Here is a 24,427-nt window from a genome sequence, read left to right on the forward strand (position 1 = left end):
GAGACTAAGTGAGTTTAAGAATCTTAGGGGATCTTGCATCTTTTCAAAACTGTGAGAGTAAACAACAAAGTCTCAAGAAAGATAAAACTTTCTCAAGTATAAATACTTAAGGTAAGGCCAAAATATTTAACTCAATCAATATTCAATGCTGAGTGATTTACCTCTGTGTACTGTGTGCAACTATATTTAAATGAACTGCACATTACAGGGTGAAGAATCAATACATGATCTGGTAACAATTACCTCCTAATTTATAATAGCTCGTTAAAGTAATTATGCTTCCTTTTTGTGGCAGCAGTTACTACAACTGTCAAACCAAGGTTCTTTTAGTAGAGAGAATGTGCTTAAAGGATTATTTAAAAATAAAATGGCAGAATGATAATTTTCCAGTTATAGAAACCTCTTTGCTTTGAATCAAAGACATCATCATATGTTTTTATTAACACATACAAAATTTGTAGGGTATACAAATTGTGTTACCTTTTTGGAAACAGTGAAAAACGAAATAACTGGGCATTACAGTATTTGTTTACATCACACTTGGTTTCAAACAGACCCTTAATGATTAAGCCAGCACATATATATGTAAAAAGCACACCAAATCCTTGGTAACAAGTCATTTGTTTGTGCCACCAGAAGACCTTGTAGCATCCAAGATTATACCATTGGTTTTTAAGCTAAAATCCCCATCGATATTAATTCCTGCTTAAAAAGTGAGGACACAATCTGGTTCTAGCCTAACAACATTTTTAACCGCTTCAAGCCCAAATTGTTTTAGTGAGTGTTTCAATACCACAGAGACCTACTGTAGAAATAAAATAAAATTACTGTACACAACATATGAAACACATTTCTAGTAAGCACAAAAATTTACAACACTGCAAATGTCATAGTTTTTTCTTGTGCACACACACACACCCAGATTTTCAAAAGAATTAATGAAATATTTAGTCCACTTCAGCTTCCTTTATACAATATAAAATGGTTACAATACTGTAGTATATTTTAGAATAAGTTAAACATCAAGACATATGGCAATAGCTTTGTACTAGTCTTCCTAAAACCTAAATCAGAAATTCAGTCTAATCTTGTTCAGTCACAAAGATGCATAAAGATGAAGATCCAGTTACACTGGAAACCCAGACTAGTCCTAGGAACCACAAATACTCTAAGCACTTTGGTATAATATGTACAAATTGTGCTGTCATTATCATGCTTGCCCACTACAACTCATGAACACTTGATTCAAAATGTAAAAGTTTACTAAACTTTTTTAAAAAGTGGTTTTATAAAGCCTGATTTTTAGCATTTCTTTCTGCTATTGAAAAATGATTCAGTCAAGCACACTGTTGCACCACATATACACACACAGCATTGGTATGACATAACTACAAATTAAATATTATCCAAGTGGTTTTTTTTAAATACAATGCAAACCAGTCTTTTTTAAGTGCATAGAACATAATGCAGAATACTGTTAATTACAGTGACAAGTACAGGGATATTAAACATTTTAACAGATCTCAAGCAAGGTTCTAATATCAAGAAAAGTGTGTGAATCAGAATAAATGCACTCTTTTTCTTATTACTACACAGATCAGTGTGTTCTTCCCACAGATGAGGAAAATCAACAGATCATGAAGGACACCTACTGCAGGTTTTTTTAAACTGTTTCTTTTTCCATAGCTCCCACAGGTTTGAAACTATACCTTTAAAATTATGAATAATTAGGGGGATTTCCCCCCCAATATTCCACTTTTTGTGAAAGTAGAGGTAAAAAAATGCAATAAAAATATAGGATTTACTTTTTTCTACTTCCAGGATATTTGCTGTGGTTCTGGAACCAACATGCTTAGCTTTCTTCTGCTGATACATGTCATGATCTCTCAGATTTAACGAAGAGACCCTCTTGCATGGAAAGAAATATTTCCTGTTTTAAATCTAGTTCTGGTCTATTCTCAAAGGCCAGAATCCTGCAATCTTTATCCAAGTAAAATTCCCATTGAAATCAAGGAGTAAGGACTGCAGAAATTGTAGAGAATTTGCATCTCATCCCACATTCTCCTAAATTTGTATTTTGGCTTTTGAAATGCAGTGAAAACTAAACTGAAAACACCATAATATATTTAATACTGCAAGTGAGCCTCTGACAAAGGCCTCAGGAATAAAATGACAGTCCCCAAAGCCCCAACACAACCAAAGTACTCCCCCCCATCTTTATTGACACCCTAGAATACTACTCCCATTTAACATGTAAACATAACAGGATCCAATGGGATGGAGGTTTCTCCTTTGAACTTCGTACTATAAGTGAATAATACTTTGCAAACTGTCAAAAAAACTTCAGTTAATGGTGCCACATTCATCCCAATGCCAGTACTGCTTTCTTTTCCTTAAAGAAGTTTCTATTATTTAATGTCAAACAAAATAATGGTTTAAAAATGATGGCACCACATTTTGCTCAGTGAAGCTGCGAAAGAGCATCCATATAAGTGAGAGCAGAATTTGACCCCGTATGTTCAATGGGCCCAGCATCAAATGAGGTTGTTTTTTTTGTTTTGTTTAAAAATCATTCTAACTCTTTCTTATCTGAAATGATTTACACTTAGCAAAAAGTCAATTGGGATTAGTATATTGTTACTGGAGGCTATTTGGTGATCTGGTCAGACTTCTGTGCAGGTTGGGATTCTGACTATGCCTGTTTCGACTGCGAACAGATGAAAACATTGTGTTGCAACCTGGGACTTTACATTTGTGGAGCTGGCGGAGATGCACAGTTTTGTAATGGGCCCTGAAGGTTCCTTTATTACTGTAATTTTTTTGGCATATATGACAAGTTATTGGCAAACTGGAAGGTAAATTTGTAAAGCTTTGATTAGCCTTCTCAATTACAGTACAGCCCGGGTAGAGCTCTTCATTGGGTATTAGGCTTGGTCCTTCACAGCTTTCATCACTGTCATCCAAAGGCATGATGCATTCTTCGCTTCCTCCATCAGAATCCCAAGAGGAACGTGCACTGCTCTCAGACTTAATGCTGGAAGTAGTGCTTAAATCCAGAACAGCACCATCATTCACTGGATCATATCCAAAATTCTCAGAACAGGGTTCTCTGATTTTGCTCAGTGGAAAAACCAAGCTGCCTGTTCTGTTCATTCCTTTGAAGATTACAGAAGTCTGTCCAACATGTTGTTTTAAAGACACATCTTGACAAACCTCCTTAGCCATGTCTTTCAAGAGGTATGTTGCATTGAAATAGTTGTCCTTGAATTCCAGTGTATCTTTGGTCAGAAGCTTATGATGAAGATTTAAATTTGAACTATGTCTAGAAGAACAAAGAGAAGCTTAGCAAAAATGATTTTTTCATCAATACCTAACATCAATTGTTTGAAAACTATTAATAAAGAAATAGTAACCAATATTTGGTAGTCTGCGTGAACTGTGTATGTTTAATCAAGTGCCACTATAAGATTAAAGGAGAAAATTCAAACATCTGTACAGGTATTTGGCTTGCCTCGGATCTCACTTGTACCTGTGTGAATCAAGAATAACTCCATGGAAGTCATCAGCCCAGATACTCTCCTGTGGTGTGGCTATTTCATGCTTCACTCACACACTAGACCTACTGCTGGCCGAGAGGGGTTAGTGAACAGACTAGATAACAGGTTTCAGAGTAACAGCCGTGTTAGTCTGTATTCGCAAAAAGAAAAGGAGGACTTGTGGCACCTTAGAGACTAAGCAATTTATTTGAGCATAAGCTTTCGTGAGCTACAGCTCACCTCATCGGATGTATTCATCACAGTATGCAACCGATGAAGTGAGCTGTAGCTCACGAAAGCTTATGCTCAAATAAATTGCTTAGACTAGATAACCTCTTCTAGCAGGACTCAGATATCAAGGAGTGGATTGAGTGAGGTTAGATGAGCCAGACAGTGGACTTTGAACCTATCTCCCCCCAGGACAAAGAAGTGAAAGAGACTGGCCCCTGGACCTGCTCCATAGCCAGAAAATAGAGGGCTCAAGTCACTGAAGACTTTTGCCTGATACCATGAAACATGTGTCCTGCTGCAGCTGCACCCATCTGTCTGGTGTGTCTCACTGAAGAGCTCACTTCTGCACTCGACAGAATGTTTTGCTATATCCACAATGCAATTTTCAAACAGGCATCACTTTGCTCAAGCTAAACCAATTTTCTTCACACATGGGCAGTTGTTGCTCATCTCTGATAGCTAACTTCCAGACCTCAGCCATTTTTGATATAAAAAGAAGAGGGTTTTTTTTTGTTTTTTTGTTTTTTTTTACTTCTACCCTTATCTAACTCCAAAAATGGCTGCAAGGGTGTAATCCAGACTTTAACAAGAAAAAAAATTTCTTTCAACAGACAGTTTCATCCAAAAGGATGGATTATTCAGAACATCATCAGCACATGAAAACAGGGGGTTATCGCTGAAAACTTTCTGCCCTGTAACTATAGGCTAGAACAGCATTGCAGTTAATTCTTGTCCTATGTAGAGTTCAGGAACTTTCTTGTGGGATCATTTTGTTTCTCTTTTTAAACTAGGTGCTTGAGGGTAGCAGAATTAAAGTTAAAACAACACAGTGGTGTGGAAAAGCATTTGCAGTACAGGTGTACGAACTGCAGCATGGGGCTTCATTCACCCATCTGTTGTCACAGCTACACTGGAAGGGAATTCACTGCAGGGAAAAGAGAAGAAGCAGCCCTGTCACTGCCCTCCCTTGGGACTCTGCCACTGTGGAGTAGATTTCATTTCTAATCAGGACATCACAGAAGCCCTGCCAGCAGCAGATTAATTCAGCGCATCTCCTGGCTGTAATGGCCACACCTCTCCCTGACTGTCTCTGCCCACTTCCTGTACTGCATCAACTGGCTTCAGGTCTCCCAGTAGAATATGTAGTCCTGGTACCTTGTGTCACTGTGAGCTCCATCCAGGCAGACTTTCTACAACCAGGGCCTGCAGTCTGAGTTACAGTGGTGTTACACAGTGGAATCAATGCAATGAGTCAAGTTCATAATCTTTAACAATGTTACCACCATTTCCCAATAAAATATACAAAATTGAGGGTTTCAACATAAAGTTGCACATATGGAGCATTTTAAGTTTTTGTTTCTCTATTAACTTACGCATATCAGACCTGAAATCAGTGAAATCAATGGATTTACAGTGGCATAAAACAGAAGTACCAGCAGTAACTTGGGCCCATGGTATTTCATTATCTATGAAGTATTATATGAACTTGTTATTAAAGACAGTATCATGACACATACACACACAAGGGGTAGTTAATGCTGCATGTTCACCTTTAATGTTTGCATATGCTGATCTTGTACCGTGCAATATTAACTTTGCAGTACCTCAAGGGAAAAATCCTGTTGTCCTTATCTATTTTTTCTCTCCACTTGGTTTAAAATCCTTCAGTGGGACTTTACTTGCATAAAGCAAGGAAAGAATGAAAACGGAGTGAAGCTATTATGAGCTTGCCCCATAGTTTTTGCATTTTAAAAAAAACATTAAGATACATACAAGTACATATTAGACTCACGAACCCACATGTGCATATGCTGGAAAAGTGTTGAAGTCACACCTTATGCCTTTTCATTGATATTCTAAAGTATTCTTTCAACTATTGCAATCTTTATCAGTTATGAAATTTTCAAGGCTTTATTTAAAACCTTGTAGTCTAATGGAAAGAAAATGTTTCTTTCAATGGATTTTCATTTTATGAACATTCTGATAAGTTATCGTACCTGTTATAGGTGGATACACAGAAAATCTTTGCAGCTCCATACTCCTCAAACACTTATTTACATTTCAAATTAGGCCCCCATTGTGAATGTAAAATAAATATAATTTTGTTTGTAATTTTCTTACCTGTCTCGACTTCTACGAGAAGGGAAAGCAGCATTACAGCCCTCAACTGTGCAAATATGCATTTCTTTCAGATGTACATTTTTATAATGCATTTTTACACTGTAAGGGTTTTTAAAGGTCTTCTTACAGATGTCACAATGAAAGCGGCTTTCTGCCTTCTGAATCCCTAGTGCATGTTGACTGATATGATCCATATCTTTAGGGTCTTCTAAACAAGGAATGGCAGCACCCTTGTTTGACAAAGCACTGAAAAGGCCCCCAGTTAGCAAGTGGTGGTGCAATTCAGTGCAATCGTTATTAGGAATCCGGTGCTTTGACTGCTCTTTAATATAAAGAGAGGATGTAGTCACTGGTTTTATAACATCACTGTGGTGTTGTTCTGGATCTTCATACATGATTTCACGAGAAGCTATTTTTAATGGTTGGTTGTCTTCTGGCATAACCTCTCTCTTAGAGTAATCTAATTCATTCTCAGAGGTTTCCTTGATGTATGTGTTATTTGGCTCAATGACAGAATCAAAATATTTTGGACCCTCTACCCCAGAGAGAGATTTCCATGAATTACCTGAAATGGGGTGCTTTTCCACCCTGTCGCTCATCTGCTTTTCAATCCTATGCTCACAGGTCTCCAGCTCTCCATCGCTTACCACCTGCAGAGGTGTATCATCTTCCGAGCTGGCAAGGTTGCTGTTTTCATTAGCTGTCTCAACAGCTTCTTTCTCTATTTTGATGGGCATGCTCGATTTACGAGATTTTTTCTTGGGTAGTGCATCAAATTGCAATCCGTTAGCAACCAGCTGCTCAGGTATTGATGAAGAAATGAGAGGTAGAGAAGGGAGTATGCCTGGGGTATTAGCAAGCTCAGCTGGTGTGACTGGACTGCGATAAAAAGGAAGAACTGGCTGAACAGTCTTTAAGTTTGGAAAGAGAACACCATTCTGTCCAATACTGGGAAAACTGGATTGCACCTTTGAATCTGTGCAAGAGCTGACATAGTTGGTAATAGGTCTACTATCTGGGGTTAAAATGGTAAAGTCCGTCCTTTTAGTTTCTTCAGGTCCAGAGATAGTCAAACTGTTCCTCAGGTCTTTATCTCTGTTGTTTCTGTTCATTGGCATATGGAGTCTTGGGTTGGGGTTTGCGCTATGGCGATTTCGACTTCGCAAAGAACTAAACACCATATTGCAGCCTTCAATTGTGCATTTGTGTTTGATCTTCAGATGAACAGCATTATAGTGGATCTTCAGAGTTCCTTTGTCATAAAATGTCTTTTCACAGGCCGTGCAGAAAACGCGCCCTTTTCTTGGCCCAATGCCATTTTTTTCAGATTTCATTTTATTTTCTGGAGATAACTGCGTCCTTTCAAGCTTTGTTACTGTATGATGTGAGCTAGAATCACTTAAAGGGGCATCATCCTCTGTTTTAGTAGTGACATCTGGGCTGTTTATGCTCCTCTCATTTTCAACTTGAAATGAAGTAGAACTGGAAGTCAAGAAGCTGCTTTCAGAAAATGGTATCGGAACATCTTGTTTAGTTTCATTACTGTGGTCTTGACCTTGCTCAAGCAAATGTCTTTCAGGTGGTGAACCTATCAAAGGTGGAGGCACTGGACTGAAAAACTGAAAAGGCAGCATGAAAGCCATATTATTTACAATGTTCTCAAAGTGATGAATGTTGGCGGGGCTCATTTTGTCCATGGAAGAAGAAAGACTAGAACTTCTCTGATTGCAACTTTCTATAAATGCCCTAATATCCAAATTAGTCGTTGTTGTAGGTATTATAATTGACTGACCTTCTTTCTCTTGAATTGCCATTAGCTCTACAATAGATTTAGTCTCTCCAAAGCGAAGAAACTGCTGCAAAGTAGCCAGTTCTTCTTCATTAGTCATTATGCTCCAGTGATCCAGCACCTTTCCTGAAGCATCCTAAAACAGAACATATTTAAAAGAGTGATATGTTCATTTAAACATATTTCAGAATCCCCTTTTTCAGAAATCCTTCTCCAGCAAGTCTGTAAAATTACTCTACTTACAGACAGTTTGATGGCAATTTTGTGATATTGTCTTTTGAGTTTCAACACGGTGGTGATCTTATTTCTTTCTGAACTAATAGTAATACTGTCTAACAAGCTATTTTGTAAATTTTTTTCACAAAAATTAAGACACGTATAATCTGAACAGTTAGCAACATGTAAGTACAAAGAGCAGAGATGGAGCAATCAGACCAATATTTAGCTCCACATTTAAGTCAAGTATTCTTTCACTGCAAGTTTAATAATCTTCCAAGTAACTAAGATCAGAGAACAAATGAACCTGTATTCATCTATCGCCAGTGTTCACAGAGCATAGCTGTAATTACACTAGAGTGTTGGAGTTCTTTCAAACTCTAGCTATGCCTAACTTTTCCCAATAACTACAATAAATATTTTATCACAGAACATGTATTTGATGGCCTACTGAGATTTTTCACAGTGCATGTAAGAGTTTCTAAGATGATGAACGTAACATCATAAATTTTTTATCTGATAGAGGTTCAAGGTAATTGATTCCATATTTTTAATCCTAACACTAAAAAGCAAGATTATCAAGACCATTAAACATTGATTTGTGTCATAATATAAGATCATAATGCTACTTTACATAAAAGGTAATTTCCAGCTAGTAGCATCTGTGTAAGCACAGGGGGCCAGATTCATCTTTAGTGTAGCTCCGCTGAAGTCAGTGGAGTTACATTGGAGATGAATATAGGCCATAATGTTTAAATGTTGACAGGTTAACTTGTAAATGTATTATCCCACCATACAAAAACAAAATAAAATTGTTAAACAAGACTTTGGGTCAATTCCTGAGGCCTTTACTTAGACAGACTGCTATTGACTTCTTTCCCCTTAGGCTGGTCAATGTCAGTAGATATTTATCTGAGTAAAAACTAAATAAAAACTGAGTCAGGCCCACATAATTTGTACAAGTGTATAGCTGACTTTAAGTCATCTCATGCGATCAACTTTTTAAGCAGAATTCTTCACTGAATTCAATTAAAAATAGATGGCTCAATGTGATCCATGGATACCAAGATTCAACTGAAAGACATTTTAAATTATTACTTTGGTCAACTATTTTTTCGGTATTGACTAGGCTTTCACTACAATACCTGTAGCACATATCCACGTATATAATCCTGCAGTGTCCAATCCAGTGCATGGAGAATCTGTATCACCTCTTCTTGCTTCAGGACACTGAAGAGACGATCTAGCAGGATTTTAAGGCGGACAGGAATGGCTTGGGTTCCATACAGCATGAGGCTACTGATATCGAAGACCACATTGGATTGTACTATCTCTACCTGGCTTGTTGGATACAGGTTGGGGATCCTTAATTTGCTTAGGGCTGAAATTAAAATTAAAACAAAGTAGAAAAGACATGAATGGCAAGAGTTATACACAACTGAGTGTGATGTATATTAAAAAATCCAAGAGCTGAGATACTGTGTTGAGGAGGTCCATACAAGAACCTAGATAGATAGATTTACAAAAGCAATATTACCATGCACTACCCATCCATGTCGGCACTGGTCACATTGTCGTTGGTTTATTTTTCCAGGTTTGAAACACAGACAACTACAGTTCACCAGAGTGCATCGGATAGCCTGGAAATTAACAAAACAGGTTTACTGGTAACAAGCAACATCTGGAGCATGCACACTAAATTTATATATTCATACAGACTTTTTAATGAAGTATAAAAATACATATGGATAATGCATATAGATCACATATGAATACACATATAGATTTAGCCAGGTGGACAGCCCAGTTACCACCTGAGCTGTGAAAGTCAACAGGGCTGCCGCTATGAACTGCCATTACAGGTCACCCTCTAGAGCAGCAGAATATTATGGGCAGCAAAATATTCAGCAACACTTTTGTGGGTGGTTTGGGGCTGGTTGGTGAGCAGCAGTAGAACTGCTAGTGCTGTCCCTAGATGTGTGTCAAATAAATAACTTAAATAACCATTAAAATAAATTGCTGTTATCCGTTAGAAAATTATGCTATGCTTACATGCAGCTTTAAATCCATTTTCCAGCAGAGTTTAAAAAGAGAAATGAGCACAGAGAGATAAAAGTTCCATTCCCTGATCATTTAGGGCAAATGAAACATTTAGTTTAGACCATTTAAAAATATTTTTGATTGTTTTATATAATTAAAGGAAATTTTAAAATGAAAATTTATTTCAAACCAAATTGAAATATTTTATTTTTAAAATGTCAAAACAAAACATTGGGGTTTTTTGGATTTTTTTTTTATTTTAACCACAACAATTCAGTGAAACTAAAGTGAATTCAAGAACAGTTTCAGTGTTATGGTAATTACATCTTTTGAAAAAAAAAAAGTTTCAGCTAAAACTTTTCACCCAGTTCTAGGTGAGAGGTAACGACATTTAGTGCAATCTAGTGCATCGTATAAACAACATATTTGCTCAACAGAGCATCGTTAAGATCCAGGGCTAAAAGTTATCCCTGGCAGGGATTATTTAGCAGTGTCCACATGGTGGATGTACTCTCCCAGCGGCAAAAGAAGTCCGTCGCCCCATTCTCAGTAGCAACACTGTAGTTCAGAATAAGTACTACAAATCCTCATTAATGTTTATTCCATGTATTCAATACATCGGGTAGCCATGTTTAATATTAGGTAATATAAGAGAAATTCTTGAGGGGTTATAGATGAAACACAAAGTACAGATAGATTAGCAACCTGTTGCATCGTTTAATGGGTGTACCACTTTGCTTTCACTGGGGTCATCTATAATACAAATCCAAATTAGCATTCAGATGCTCATTTGCAACAGGCCAATGTAGCTGTGTTTCCTGGAATACATACTTCCCTCTTTACAGACCCATCTTGTGCAGGAAGTGGACAGACAACTTTGAGGTCCTGGTTAAATCTCCACAGGGATTGCTACAGAGTACAGCATTTGCACAATCAAATATTTCTTATCTTTGTTATTCTCAGTACAGCACTTAGTGTCCTGAATATACCTTTTACATAAATGAAATATTTATTAAGGAGGAGTTAACGTGAAGGAATTCATGCATCAGAAAGCGCATTGGAATATAACACACTTCATAGTGACTGGATCTGATCTAAAACATGTCTGGATTACTCTATTTTTAAAGCACCTTGTACAGTAAATACAGGGTATACATATTAAAACAAAAAATGTTAATATGAAATAATGAAGAAGGAAAACAGTCATCCCAGTGATGTGCACCAAAACAGGACATTAAGAGCTGCAGCAAGAGACACAGGAAACAGGACGAGATTTACGAAATTTCTGCAGCTCTTTTAAAGTATGTTCTGATTTTGCGGGGGGGGGGGGGGGAGGGGCTTCTTTAACACCAAATCATAAAACAAACAGCCTTTTCCCTCCAAACCAGAAAAATGGAGATCTTACTTACAAAGCGTTATGGAAATCTCTTGTTCCCTGTCTCTCACTCCAATTCTAGCCCTCCTGTATGTATGTAATGCTATCAGGCTGCATTTCCTGTTGCAGTTCTCATAAAAGGCATCCCCAGGGATTCCACAGCTGTCCAATTCATATTAATGGAGATTTTGAAACATTTTCAGAGTTTCATAGTTGAAAATGCTTCTTTTAGAATGGATTTTTCTGTACCCCTCTAAAGCAGTGGTAAAAATTCAAAGCAGTTTTCCTTCAACATACTGAACTTCAAATAAGTTTGGCTTTCAGTAGCTGAACTTTCTAAACATTTCTCCTTTCCTCTTCCGCTCTTCAGGAGACCCACACCTAAGAAAATATACAAACTGAAAAGCAACCACTTTCATGGGGCCTTCTGTTTCACACACCATCTCCACCTGAAGCCCCAATCCTGTAAAGACATGTAAGTAAAGCTACTCATGTACAAAACTCTTTGCAGGACTGGGGCCTTGGATGTACTTCATCACGGAGGAGCTATTTGGGGCCACTCTCCCAACCTGCATGGTTTCAACAGCCAGGAGCTACTCCCAAACAGCTTTGCTATTATCTGCCATTCAGCAGGTCTCAGGGACTGTTCCAGTTTCTTCAAACTTTAGGCAAAGTTGGAATTTGCTGTATTTATTAATAAATGGTCGTAAATGGCCATCAGACTGAGAGGACGGAAAGACCAAATACCTCAGTATGTCACACATGAGATGGGGCTCTTTGCCATGAGCATTTCTTCAGCCATTGATCCTCACTGAGGGCAGGGGAGAACCCTACCTTAGAAGTTCACGTCCATGGCACTCCAGCATACAGTGCCTTTTGTCGCTAGATTTAGAATTTTAAATCTCAGCTGCTTGAGTATCTACAGTACTTACCCTGAAATATGATGAATATTAGTGTGCACACAAATGACTAGGTTCTAAAGACTACAAGCTGAGATTCATTCTTATTTGAAGGAACAAGTGGCAACATGGCCATTCAGCCAACGGAACCATTTTTTGCTTAATCCCTTAAAAAAGCCATCGCAAAATGCTAAATTCTTGAGAAAAGTTTTGAGAGCCGTATAAAGTCATAAAATACACATGAGGCACCGTGAATTGCTTCACTTTAGTGCAGGATATATTGTAGCTTGGATGCTGAAATCTTTTAATAGAACAGTAAAAAGCCATAAATTTCTTTTATAAGGCTAAAAAAAGCATTTTGTGCGAGGCAGATGATTCAGTTACATCACAAGATGTCAAACTATAAAGTGTAGTTCAATTCTGCTACCTCCCTGTGCCATAATATACTATAACGTGCATAGATTGCACCTTCTTCCATAAGGCTATTCTGTTAGTCCCATAAACTAGATCAGAATTTCACAAATGTCTCTTTAACAGCCCCTCCAAGCAATGTTAAAAAGAGGAACTTTCTTTCGCTGTGAGGAATAATAGAAAGATGTACAATAAAAATTGCTATCATTATAGTAAGTTAATTGAGGTTATTTCACAAGCTTTCACATTCTTTTTTCCTCCGTTGCATTCTGTATGCTACTGACCTCTAAACCTGTTTTTAATTCTTTTTCTAGTAGTTAACTAAGATAGTTAAAGTGCATTTAATTTTGCACTTCAGAGGTTTGTATACACCTTTCCTGTATGATGCATGTATCTGTTTCGCTTGACCTCTTATCTTTATTGTGTATATATGATATGTAAAATTTCTTCGATTAAAAAAAAACTGGAAAAAGAAAGAGGGACTTTTACATGCATGTAAGTAGCTATTAGAAGGGCAAATATAAGTCCCCCCTCAAAATAAAAACTGTATTTAAAAAAAAATCCAGATATTGATGCTTATTGGAAGCATGCTTAGATGTGGCTAGCTCATGAATTGGTCTCTCATCAAAAAACAACTCTTAAATCAAATTTTTCTAAACTGGCTACATTTTTAACATTCCAGTTACTGACAGTGCACTCACTGAATAGCAAGGCCTGAAATTTGTTTTAAAACATTTCTTTAAACATGTTTATAAAGGTCTTTTATCCATTCTAAGTGAAGTTTACAAGGGGTTTTTCCAGCAAGGAATCTGATTATGGCCCTGTGATGGGGTTCTCCCATCACCGGCTAGAGAAGGGAGAAAACTGCCAATTAGAATGCATGTTCAACATCTCTGGGGTGCTTTGGCTGATTGCCTTCTGGCCAGAGAGGGCACAGCTAGATGAGGATTCACTGGACATCTGGACATTATAAGTAGACTGAAGGACCTCAGTAAGGGGAGGAACTGCAGACAAGGCAGCACTCTCCTGCAAGGAGAGAATCATGAGGGACAAGAAGGGCTCGTGAGGGAAGTTCAGATGGGAGGACTGAGAGGGAAGCTGGCAATCTTGTACCTCAGGAGGGCCAGAAGGACCTTTCTGTTTATGGTTGATTGGAACTTATTACACGGGTCTTTGGAGAAGTGAGCAGGCTAGGCTAAAGGACACAAAGATAAAAGGCAAGCTGGTGTAGGGCAGAGTAAGTGGCCAAAGGGGATACTAGAGGTGCAGATCAATGCAGTGCCATGCCCTGATACCAGGAGGCCTACGTCCATGAGAAGGAACAGTGACAGGCCCCAATCTTCCATGTGCATAAATGCTCAGCGTGCTGGGAAATGCATCAATGTTAAAAAAAATTACATACAAACAACCCCCATGAAAAAGAGAAAAATACCACATACTTTTTTTCAGTTATAGTCATCTTTGGATTATTTGTAAATACACTAGGTACAGCATTTTCAGAGAGGTGATTTTTCAAGTTGTACAGAGAAGAGCAAAATGTAATGTGGTCCGCTAGATTTTAACATGATTCAACTGAGATTCAAGATCTCAAAAGTTTTCATTCATTATTCAATCTAGTAAAGAAATTTGTGGAAGCTGTGTTCAGATTAGTTCGAAATTAACTAATGTTAACAAGGTTTAATGACCAAAAAACTTATCAAGCATCTAGAATAATATGCTATTCTTTTATAAAGAAACACATAATTACTGGGCTTTAGAATATTTTTGATATATAATTGCTTGATGTGCTTTGTTATCCCACCAACTAGAATGTACACAGAATTTCTTTCTGTAGAAGAAAAGAATAATTTTCCACATTTAATACATGTAAAAATTCAGATGCCTAATTAAAGGATTGGAAGTACAGATGGAAATTAAAATGAAAAAAAAAATTAAGTGTAATCCTTTCACTCAGATCTTTAATACTTTGTTTCATTTTCTTGAAACATACAGCAGATGTTTAAAATCTTCTGATCTTATCAAGGATATTATCATTGCTTTCCAGTTATTCCCTCTTTCCTAAACGTGCCCTTTCCAGAACTATCACCACACAGACAGATACTTTTAAAACTAGTACTGAAGATCTGGGGCCAAATTTGTATCTTGGTTACATCAGCACAACTGAGACAAGAATCTGGCCCACAACTTTTTAGTAAGAATGCATCTTAGCCATTGTCACAAGAGGTATACGTTTATTATCAAAATGAATACTCAAAAGCTAACAACTAATCATTGGAAAGGCAGAGATCATTGCCAAAACATGTTACCTAAATGTAATGACCTCTGACTTTTCTCTCTTGCGATATTGACATGGCTTATGCTTTGTGAGGTTACACTGAAGATCTCTTTTCATATCCCAGTCTTCAGCCTCTGTAGCTAAAGTGAGGCACAAGATAACAAGTTCATCCTGATACTTGGCATACATCTAACATTTGTTTCCTGAAGTTAATACTAGGTGTTTGTGGGCTATAAGTTCACCTTGCAACAGTGGCGACTTTAAAATGAGAATGGCACAAAAATAATAGGAATACAAAACATACCAGTGTGTATGTGCGTGTAGCTAAGAGGAGACTTTTCATCTGTCTCAAGTCTGATTGCACATTCAGAATTAAAATCTAAAAGGAATCTAATTCAACGAGGTTCAGATTTGGAGTAAAAGGAATTTAATATGTGCAAAAACTCTAATGGTTGAGGGACAGATTCCCAGCTCAACCAGCCAGGATATCTGCACTGGGTCATAGCTGCTAGTGCAGGCATAGGGAGAAATAGCAGAATGAGGTCGCTCATTCTCCCATGCAGTTTAGCCTAGTTCATCTCTATGATGCACAGACAACACGTTGGTTTACTCCCCTCTTAGGGAAGCTGTAGACATCCACCAAAGAGATCTTCTCTATGGTATAAAGCTTCACCTTGCAAAGCCACTTTGGGGCTTTTTGCCAATGCTTGGGGTGCTCTAGACTTTGGCTCTGTCTCATCACTATTTTGTCACCCAGATCACTAACAAAATGGTGTTACAGATGAAGTGCCAAAGCTTGCATGCCGTCAGTGTCTCTTGCTGCCATAGATTAGTAGCTTCCCTCCTTGGTCTAAAGGGAGGTGTCCTTGTGGTTTCTGTATGAACTACACCTAATCTGAAAGAAACTTTCAATACTGCATGTGAAATGTGCACCCTGTGGAAGGTCTTCCAGCCACTGGACACAAACCCTGAGAAAAAATCCCACTGGATCCACGTAGCCCCCCCTGTGGAGCTGGGCTCCATAGAGTACAGGAGATGCGCATCATATGTGGGAGCGAACTGAAACTTGCCCAACTTCTGTGCAATAGAATCTCACCAGTTCCTGTGTAAGAGAGACCTCTGCACCTGTGGAGGAGGGGTTGGTATTTACAGCAAAGACATGGGCTGATCATTTGGTAAATTATCATCTTTTTGTTCTCCCCCGGCTAGAATGTGAAGGATTTTATACCTTCATATAAGAAACTGGATAATAAGGATCCATGGAGATTCAGTTCCCTTTTCTGGTTGGTAAAAATAACACAAAAAGTAGGATGTGTGCCTGGTTACCAGGAAATATTTTCCTGCTTATATCTGTTAAACAATTTACAACATTAAAGGATGTACACATCCTAGTGTGCTTTTAAAGTAACACTGTAAAATGCAAAATCAAAGTTTGATTCAGATCTGATGTCTCTCTCTCTCTCACGGATTTAAATGAGAGCTACACATGGGGATCTGAGGCCAAAATTGGGCCTCCTATCTAATTTTCTTGTCCTGTATTGCTAATAACTCAGGTTATTACCACTGAAAAGTTAAAAAATCTGATTTCTTCCCCTGTTTATGGCCATTTACTTTTACATTTCACTCACTTTGGACAATCATTGAAATTAGAGGCAAGCACAGCCCTATTAAGTTATTTAGCCCATCTTCTTGTCAGTGCAGGACAGTGCCCTACAGCACATTTTAATTTTGATAAGCAATGAGGCTTCCACCACTTCCCCTAGGTAATTATTTCACAGATTGATAGGTCTCACTGTCAGAAAGCTTTACAAATACTCAGCCTCCGTTTTCCTTGTCTTACCTAATAATATTGCTTCCTCCCCGATAATTAATATCCTCATATTTGTAGAGTTCTATCTTATCTTCTCTTATTCAAGCTGTATATATTCAACTTTTGCAATCTTTCCTCCAGCACTTAATTTTTGTTGCTCTGCTAAGCTTCCTACATTTTATCATAACTGACCGCAATAGACCAGATATTGACACAAAAAAGCCAGGACTAGGATTTCCCTGCTTTCTTACATGATGATTTTTCTACAGAGCCCAAAACTGCACTGTCATTTTTGGCTGCCATATCACATTGTAAACTTATGCCTAGAATTGGACAAACTATTTTTAGGGCGTAATGTGAATAGATAAAATTCACCCATTTTCTATTTGTTAACCATCTGAGAACAGACTTTAGTAATTCAACTTATTGCATATTATTCAGTCAACACTTTGTGTGAGGCTGACCTCTGTGAAGAAGGCCAAAATGAGGACCATGTATGTTCTCGGGTACACTGTAGTGGTATATAGGTCTTGTGCTGGTCCTCTCCACAGTGGTGAATTTTACCTTTAATTGCAGCCCAGGGGTTGTTTGTGAAATATTTGCTCAATATATGTCATTGACCATATACTATTTATAGTGTGTGACTGGTCACCTAAGTCACATGGTATTCTTGTTTCTCCCAGACTGGATGGCTGAAACCTTTCTATACAGGGGAAAGAATCAAAAAGATTTTGAATCCCTCTTCTAGATCATTAAAGGATTTTGAGGTGGCTGCAGGAATTAAAGGAATGGGCCAGATCCTCAGCTGATGTAAACTAGCATATCTCCAGAAAGTCCATGGTGTTATGCTGATTTACATTAGCTGAGGATCTGGTCTATTAATTAAGACCAGGCTTCATATATTGCTCTACGGTCCTCCTCTGGACACTCAGTGTTTATTATACTTCTTTTTTTGGGTTCTTGGTTGAGATTGTTCAGAACAATGCCTCAAATTTAGCCACACAGAATATCAGGGTTGGAAGGGACCTCAAGAGGACATCTAGTCCCACCCCCTACTCAAAGGGGGACCAATCCTCAATTTTTGCCCCAGATCCCTAAATGGCCCCCTCAAGGACTGAACTCACAACCGTGTGTTTAGCAAGCCAATGCTCAAACCACTGAGCTATCCCTCCCCCATATCTTCCCTTAATGATAATCTTCTAAACTCCTCTGAAAATCTCTGCACTTAAATCAGTTTTCAGTTCATGGTGTGTTTATATCCAACACAAGTATACTTGTCCATTTCAGATTCTAACATTCATGCACTAGTATCATGTTGTTGTATTTAGGTTCACCACTATACTGAAGAATATTTAGACTAAAATAAATGAAGCTATTTTCATTGGGGGGGGGGGGGGAAGAATCCTTAAGATTTCTATTTCTATTGGTCCAAATACTGAGGTTCTAAAGCCCTGCAGGATTTGACACATTATCTTTTTGTTTTATAAACAAAATCTCTCTCGAGAAGATATTATGATAAACTGAGAGTACATCTCAAGCATGGATCCTTTAAGAGCCCACAAAAAATGTATCATCAATGCAAAATGAGTACTTTTCTTTTTATGAAAAGAAGACAGCGTAATATAAATTCTCTCATGAATCTCCAGTGAACAAGTTTTATAGTGTTTTGACCTGAGAAGATACACATGGATATTTTGAACATATACAACTTTTGAGTAACAGTCTTTATGGTAGGAAAATGTTTCTACAAGGACACTAGGATGGACTGCATGACCCAAGAGCTTTATTCCATATTGAACTTCTATGAATATCAGTTCCAGCTGACGCAGATAATTTCTGCACATTCTTCAGTAGCAAATCAGTAACAATGTTACAATGCACATTACATAACTGCCCACAATACTGAAATGTACAGACTGTAATACCCTGCAAAATTTAAGCGATTATGTAATACCCCTTACATGAAGCAGAGAAGTTTCTTTTAAAGTAAATTTATAAGGCAACCTATTTCTTCAGTAGCAAAAGGGTTCAGTGAAATTCTGGTCCCCTGCACAAAGGGCTTTATGCAAGAGACCAGCATGTAGGACAGGGATGGGATAGACTCCTCTTCCCCAAACTGGAGGCAGGCCATGATGCACATGCAACTTCAACCCCTGACTTCAATGACAGCAGACTGCCTTTGAAAATCCCACCTACACACAAATATTGTCATGCCTGAGTACTGAATCCATGATTAGGCTCCTAAATCCATGATTAGGCTCCTAAATAAATGACCGCGATTTCAGAAGTGCTGAGCAGCCAAGCTCTCACTAAAGTCAAAAGGAGCGGCAGATGCTCAGCACCTTTGAAAATCTGAGCAAAAAAGCTTTCACGTAGGAAGCTAACTATGGATTTGGGAGTCTAATTTAAGGCATTCAAGTTTGAAAATTTTGGCCAGTCTTGTGACATCGCTAAACTCAGCATAAATGTGCATTTTTGGGAGATTACACCCCGTAGGCATACACCTTTCATTCACAATGTTTACTAGTTCTGAGTATATTTTATAAAAGAAGACTGCAGAAAACACAGTTAATTATCTGGATCCCGAGTGTATGCATTCAATTATGGACAATATTTTGTATTTTGAGCCAGATAATCAAACCTGACTTCCCTTTATACACCCACAATTTGAGGATACAAGTATATGGAGGTACAATTTATATAATTTGAATGTCTACAAACTAAGTTCAGATTTACATCTGATGCTATCCCATTGCCTTTTGTTGACTTGAACAAGATATACGTCAGTGCTGAATTTAACCCCAAGTATCTCACTTGTGGGTAAAAATTGATGCTCAGATACTGAAATGCTTAAATTGTCTCTGCAATATTTTGTGCCCATAAAATTGAAGATGCAAAGGAAGTCCGGTGCAAGATGGAATTAGTACTGTCTACGTATGTTTTCTATATATGAGCCCAATATTGATGACTCTACTCAGTCAAACCACCCGTATGCATTAACTTCAAGGGTTGGAATGGACCTCAGACTTATGGGCCTATAAATGCATACACATACACAGTCTCTTTGTTAAAAACTTCTCCTGATAAAATATTGCATTGAAAGCAAATGTCTGCAATAGAGGATTGTACAAAGTAAAGACTTTTTCAAAATTTAATGCAAGCATTCAGTTTTGCTTAACAGCAACGTTAGTAACTGATGGCTAGGTGTCTAGAACTGAGAGCCTCAGATAGTGCAACTGGGAGAGAAAGTGAATGGAGGAGTTTCTCAAAAAGGTAACATACCAGAAGGCCAGACCTTAATGATAACATAACTTGTGGGATGAAAAACACTCCTCATGCAAGCCATTTACCCTCCAGGGCCCCTCAAGGCAACCTCTATTAATGGCTACTGTCAAAATAATTACTAAGACAAAAGAAAGCACACACACACGCACGTGGACATACACACAACTGGTACTTTTTAAAGCAAAGCACATTGGACAGTAAAGCCCAAATTTGCTGTTAGACAACACATTTATAGATACATGATCTTTGCAATTAATATTACATATTTATAAATAACAGGTGTGCACTGAACGATTGTTTTCTCAAACCATGAAAAAGATTCATATACTTTTTTATTATCCAATTAGCACAGAACAAAGAGAAGTGGGAATTAGGGCTAGAAACTGTCTCAGTGTCATCATCTCATGGGTATTATTTAAGCTTGACCCTACAACCAAACTGAAATTATTTTCATACATACTGAATCAGTAACAATGTTACAATGCACATTACATAACTGCCCACAATACTGGAATGTATAGACTGTAATACCCTGCAAAATTTAAGGGATTATGTAATACCCCTTACATGAAGCAGAGAAGTTTCTTTTAAAGTAAATTTATAAGGCAACCTATTTCTGGTAGCATAGGAAAATTTCCCACTATATATATATATATTCAACAATGAATAATAGATCACTGCATACTCATTTGACAAACCACAGCTGTTTAACAGTAAAGTTTTTAGTTAAGGATTGAGAGGTAGGGACAGGTCATTGAATTTGAACAATGTGAAAGTTATTAAAATAAACCTGATTGCTTCTCATTTAATCTTATACATAGGATGTTGCATACATACAGTTTGCACATATTTATGTGTACCCTGCATACCTACATATACAACACCATGTTACACATTGAAGCTAGAGAACCACTAAAGTTTAATTAAAAAACCAAAATTCTAGGTTAACACAAATTTAATGTGTCAAATTTACACACAATAGTTAGGAAACGAAAAAAATACAAATATTAAGTTACCCACATTGCACATAAATGCACACTTGAAAACGTACAGTAACAGTCTTACTAGTATTAAAAAGTTCTATAGATGAGCAATGTAGGTGAGTTAATGTTGCAAAGATAATCTTAACTTTTTCCTTTCTTCACTTCGCTGTTTAAGTCTGCAGCCATAATGTTGTATGGACTTAATTTTTTTCATTTAATTTTTCTCTCATACTTTTAAATATTTATATTTTTAAAAAGGAACAAACACTAACCATGCTCTGCAATAGACTTTTTTTGCTTTGCACAATTTTGCTTTACACAATTCCATAAATTTTAAACTCAGTCACACTGTGTGTACACACACACGATACTGTCTGTGATGCTACAAATTTACATAATATTTTGTGCAAATCCACAGCACTGCAGGCAGATACACAATTTAAAAATAAGTAATTTTTCCCTCAGCATGAATGAGACCAATTTTAAAATGACTTCTAACACTGTAATTTAATACCTATTTTCAAATACACACAGTGACTATTTCTCATTGTGGGCTAGCCACATGTGAAATTTGAAGCATTAAAGTGTGAGCATTTTTTCATTATCTATGTGTTTGTTTAAAAAAATCTTAAAGTGATTTTAAGGCATGAAATGGATATTCACTGTTCATAACTCTAAAATGTCTATGGAGATTTCTTCCCTCCCCCCCGCCCCCCAAAAAAAATTCATCTATGGGCAGAGCGTGAGCATGGAAAGTTTTAGTCCAATGAGAAAATTTTTTGGAGGCAGTTATGGGCAATTAAAAACAGAGGGGGCTGCAATGAAAGTTGTTTTACCATCTTACCCCTAGCACTTGCTAAGACAGAAATGGTGACTGCAGAGAGAGAACATAACAAAAATAGAGGGCCTGAATCTGCACCAAGAAGCCAATTACAACAGGATAAGGCCCAAAGGACCAAACTGTAGTCCTTACTCACTAGGTGTTTTGCCTGAGTAAGGACTTCAAGATTCAGTCCTGAATTTCAGCTTAACTGCATGGTAACATTTACCATATACCACAATATATAAAAACTGCTTTTAAAAAAATAAAGCATGCTGCAGAAACCATGTTTTAAAATAAAAAGAACTGAGATCTGCTTGCATATGATGCACTCTTAATATTATTTAGATGAACTATTGCTACTTTATTGCTGAAAATATCTTAATTTGTGGATTATCTGATTGGAAATGAAACTATACATTCATATGAACAGATTTTTATAATATTTTTCAATGTTACTGAGGGTACAAGTCTGCTTTATTCAGGACATTTGGTACCAAAAGGCCCAAACCTGTTCTTGCTGCAGTCAGGTAAGATTTCACCTCAATTTTCAGTGAGTGCAGAAAACTTGGAGAAAACTTTTCTGTTATTTTAAAGATGCACATTTCCGGTGAGTATGTATGTGTTTGCATTTATCATTCTTGTTAAGATATGAAGGAAAAGTACAAGAAGGAAAGGTGCGAAAGATTAAAGAATATGGAAAACAATTAAACATTCTTGTTACAGTTAGTGTTTCTAGGAGTTTTATTTGGAGTCTTCAGAGGAAAAAATAAATTTCCTCATGTATAGGGTTAGAAATGTCTTTCACATTTGTTCACCTATTGCTAAAATATAACTCTGTTTATGAAATACTGTGTCTGTTCACTAATACCAAAGATTAATTCTCACCAAAATGCACAGTTAGGAAAAACTTAGTGGCATGATAAACCTAATGGTATACAGACAACGTAATAATTTGGGGGTATGCTCTTTGAAAGTCAATTAAATATACTAATGATCCTTTTCAGCTGAAAAAAAAAACAGGGGGAGGGGGAGCATTCTTCAGCATATACTGGTCTCTTTCTGTCACCATCACCAAAATAAGAAAAACAACCCACATTATTCTCAGCAATTGAAAATATCCCTGGCATCCTTCATCAGCCTGGAACCAGAAAGAACACTGGGGCTCCCCGAGTCATGTTCCAAGTCATGTTCCCTGAATGTTTGGAACTGAACCCCAGTTTTAGTATTTTAAAAATCTGACTATAGAAATATTGAGACTCTTACCTGAATCAAGTGCCTATGTATTTTTCAGTATGCTGAACTATATTTTTGAAAAGACGTTAAAAAAATAAAAACGTATGATCTTTTTTCCACCTAGAATTTTATCCTTACAATTAAAGGCTATTAGCTGGCATCCCCTTTAACCGTCAAATTCAGACAGTGGCAGTTCCATAGCCACAAAGAGAAGCAGTAAATGAGAAGAACATGTTACTACACTGCATTTGAGAAAGTTTGGCTCCAAGCTATGCACTGATTAATATCAGATCTCCTTCTTTACTTGCCTCTTGACAATCTTGTCACATCTGGCTGACAAATCCTTACAAGCTTATCCAAACCAAGGCAACCCAGATCATGCTCCAGGACTAGCTTGAAGGAAGCGGCAACACCAGCCATGCACTGATGTGCCATCATGAAACTAATGAAGCTGACTTCACTTGCAGACTGCAGGAACACGAAGAAACACAACATGCCTGAAGGTTTTGCAACATAACACAGAGCTAGCTCACCAAAAGATAAGACAAACAATCAGCTCCTGAGGTTCAAGAAGCCAAGTAGTTACATGATTTTTTTTAAAAGGGATTTATAAAACGCTTTAATAGCAAACTCAACCAAATGAACCCAGCACAGTCTACCACTCCAGATCAGCTGTGCAATTTAAGTGCTAGTTGCCTTTCAAATAACGAGGAGTTTTAAATTAAAACAATGAAAAAGAGTGACTTTTATTTTCCCTTTCCCTCTTCCTTTCAAACCGCGAAATCACAGTCACCCATGAGTTCCTAAATTATCCAATGTAAAAGAAACATTTTTTAAAGCAGCTGTCATTTATTACCCATAGCATTTTAAAACACGATTAACCATAGTATGTATATATCAGAAACCCTCTCCATGGGTTTGCAATACGCCGACTCTTCATTTTTAAAACAAGCATTTCTGAAACTGGAGGCTAGGGTACTTGACCAATTAATAGAGCAGAAAGTAAAATGCTTTTTCTTTAAACACATCTACCAAAATAGCACTGGGTTAAGTTGACAGTTAATGCCATATTTATTTTTCTTCGTGGCAAAAAATCATAAGAAATAAAATGAATGTCTTAAATTCTGATTCACTACTTAAGCCTCCTAATTACTTCAAAGTAAAAACTGAAATACAGACATGCAGACTGGATCTCTAAGAAAAAGACTACTGCCTTATTTTTCTGGATGCTGAATAGTGAGCAGTGAATTGTATATAAAGGGCATACATTAGGCTCCAATTTGTGCTAATTCCACTATAACTTCATAGTGAAGTGATATTGTTGTCTGGTCTCCAGTGCATATATACATCACAATAATGATAATGTATTTGCTTAAAGCACTTGGCTCAGAATACATTTA

General features: G+C 37.3%; 1 protein-coding gene across 1 annotated transcript in view; it reads right to left on the minus strand.

Annotated features, from left to right (window-relative positions):
* Positions 1-1,822: 1,822 nt before the first annotated feature.
* Positions 1,823-24,427, minus strand: part of BNC1 (basonuclin zinc finger protein 1) — a 100,313-nt gene continuing 77,708 nt past the window's right edge. The window contains exons 2-5 of the mRNA XM_073361478.2: positions 9,431-9,533; positions 9,039-9,274; positions 5,889-7,813; positions 1,823-3,322 (exon numbers count right to left, since the gene is read on the minus strand). Coding sequence (XP_073217579.1) covers positions 2,638-3,322; positions 5,889-7,813; positions 9,039-9,274; positions 9,431-9,533 — 2,949 coding nt within the window. The 3' untranslated portion in view covers positions 1,823-2,637. The remainder of the gene's footprint in view (positions 3,323-5,888; positions 7,814-9,038; positions 9,275-9,430; positions 9,534-24,427) is intronic.

This window comes from Lepidochelys kempii, chromosome 10 (genome assembly GCF_965140285.1).
Source record: "Lepidochelys kempii isolate rLepKem1 chromosome 10, rLepKem1.hap1, whole genome shotgun sequence".
Taxonomy (NCBI): Eukaryota; Metazoa; Chordata; order Testudines; family Cheloniidae; genus Lepidochelys; species Lepidochelys kempii.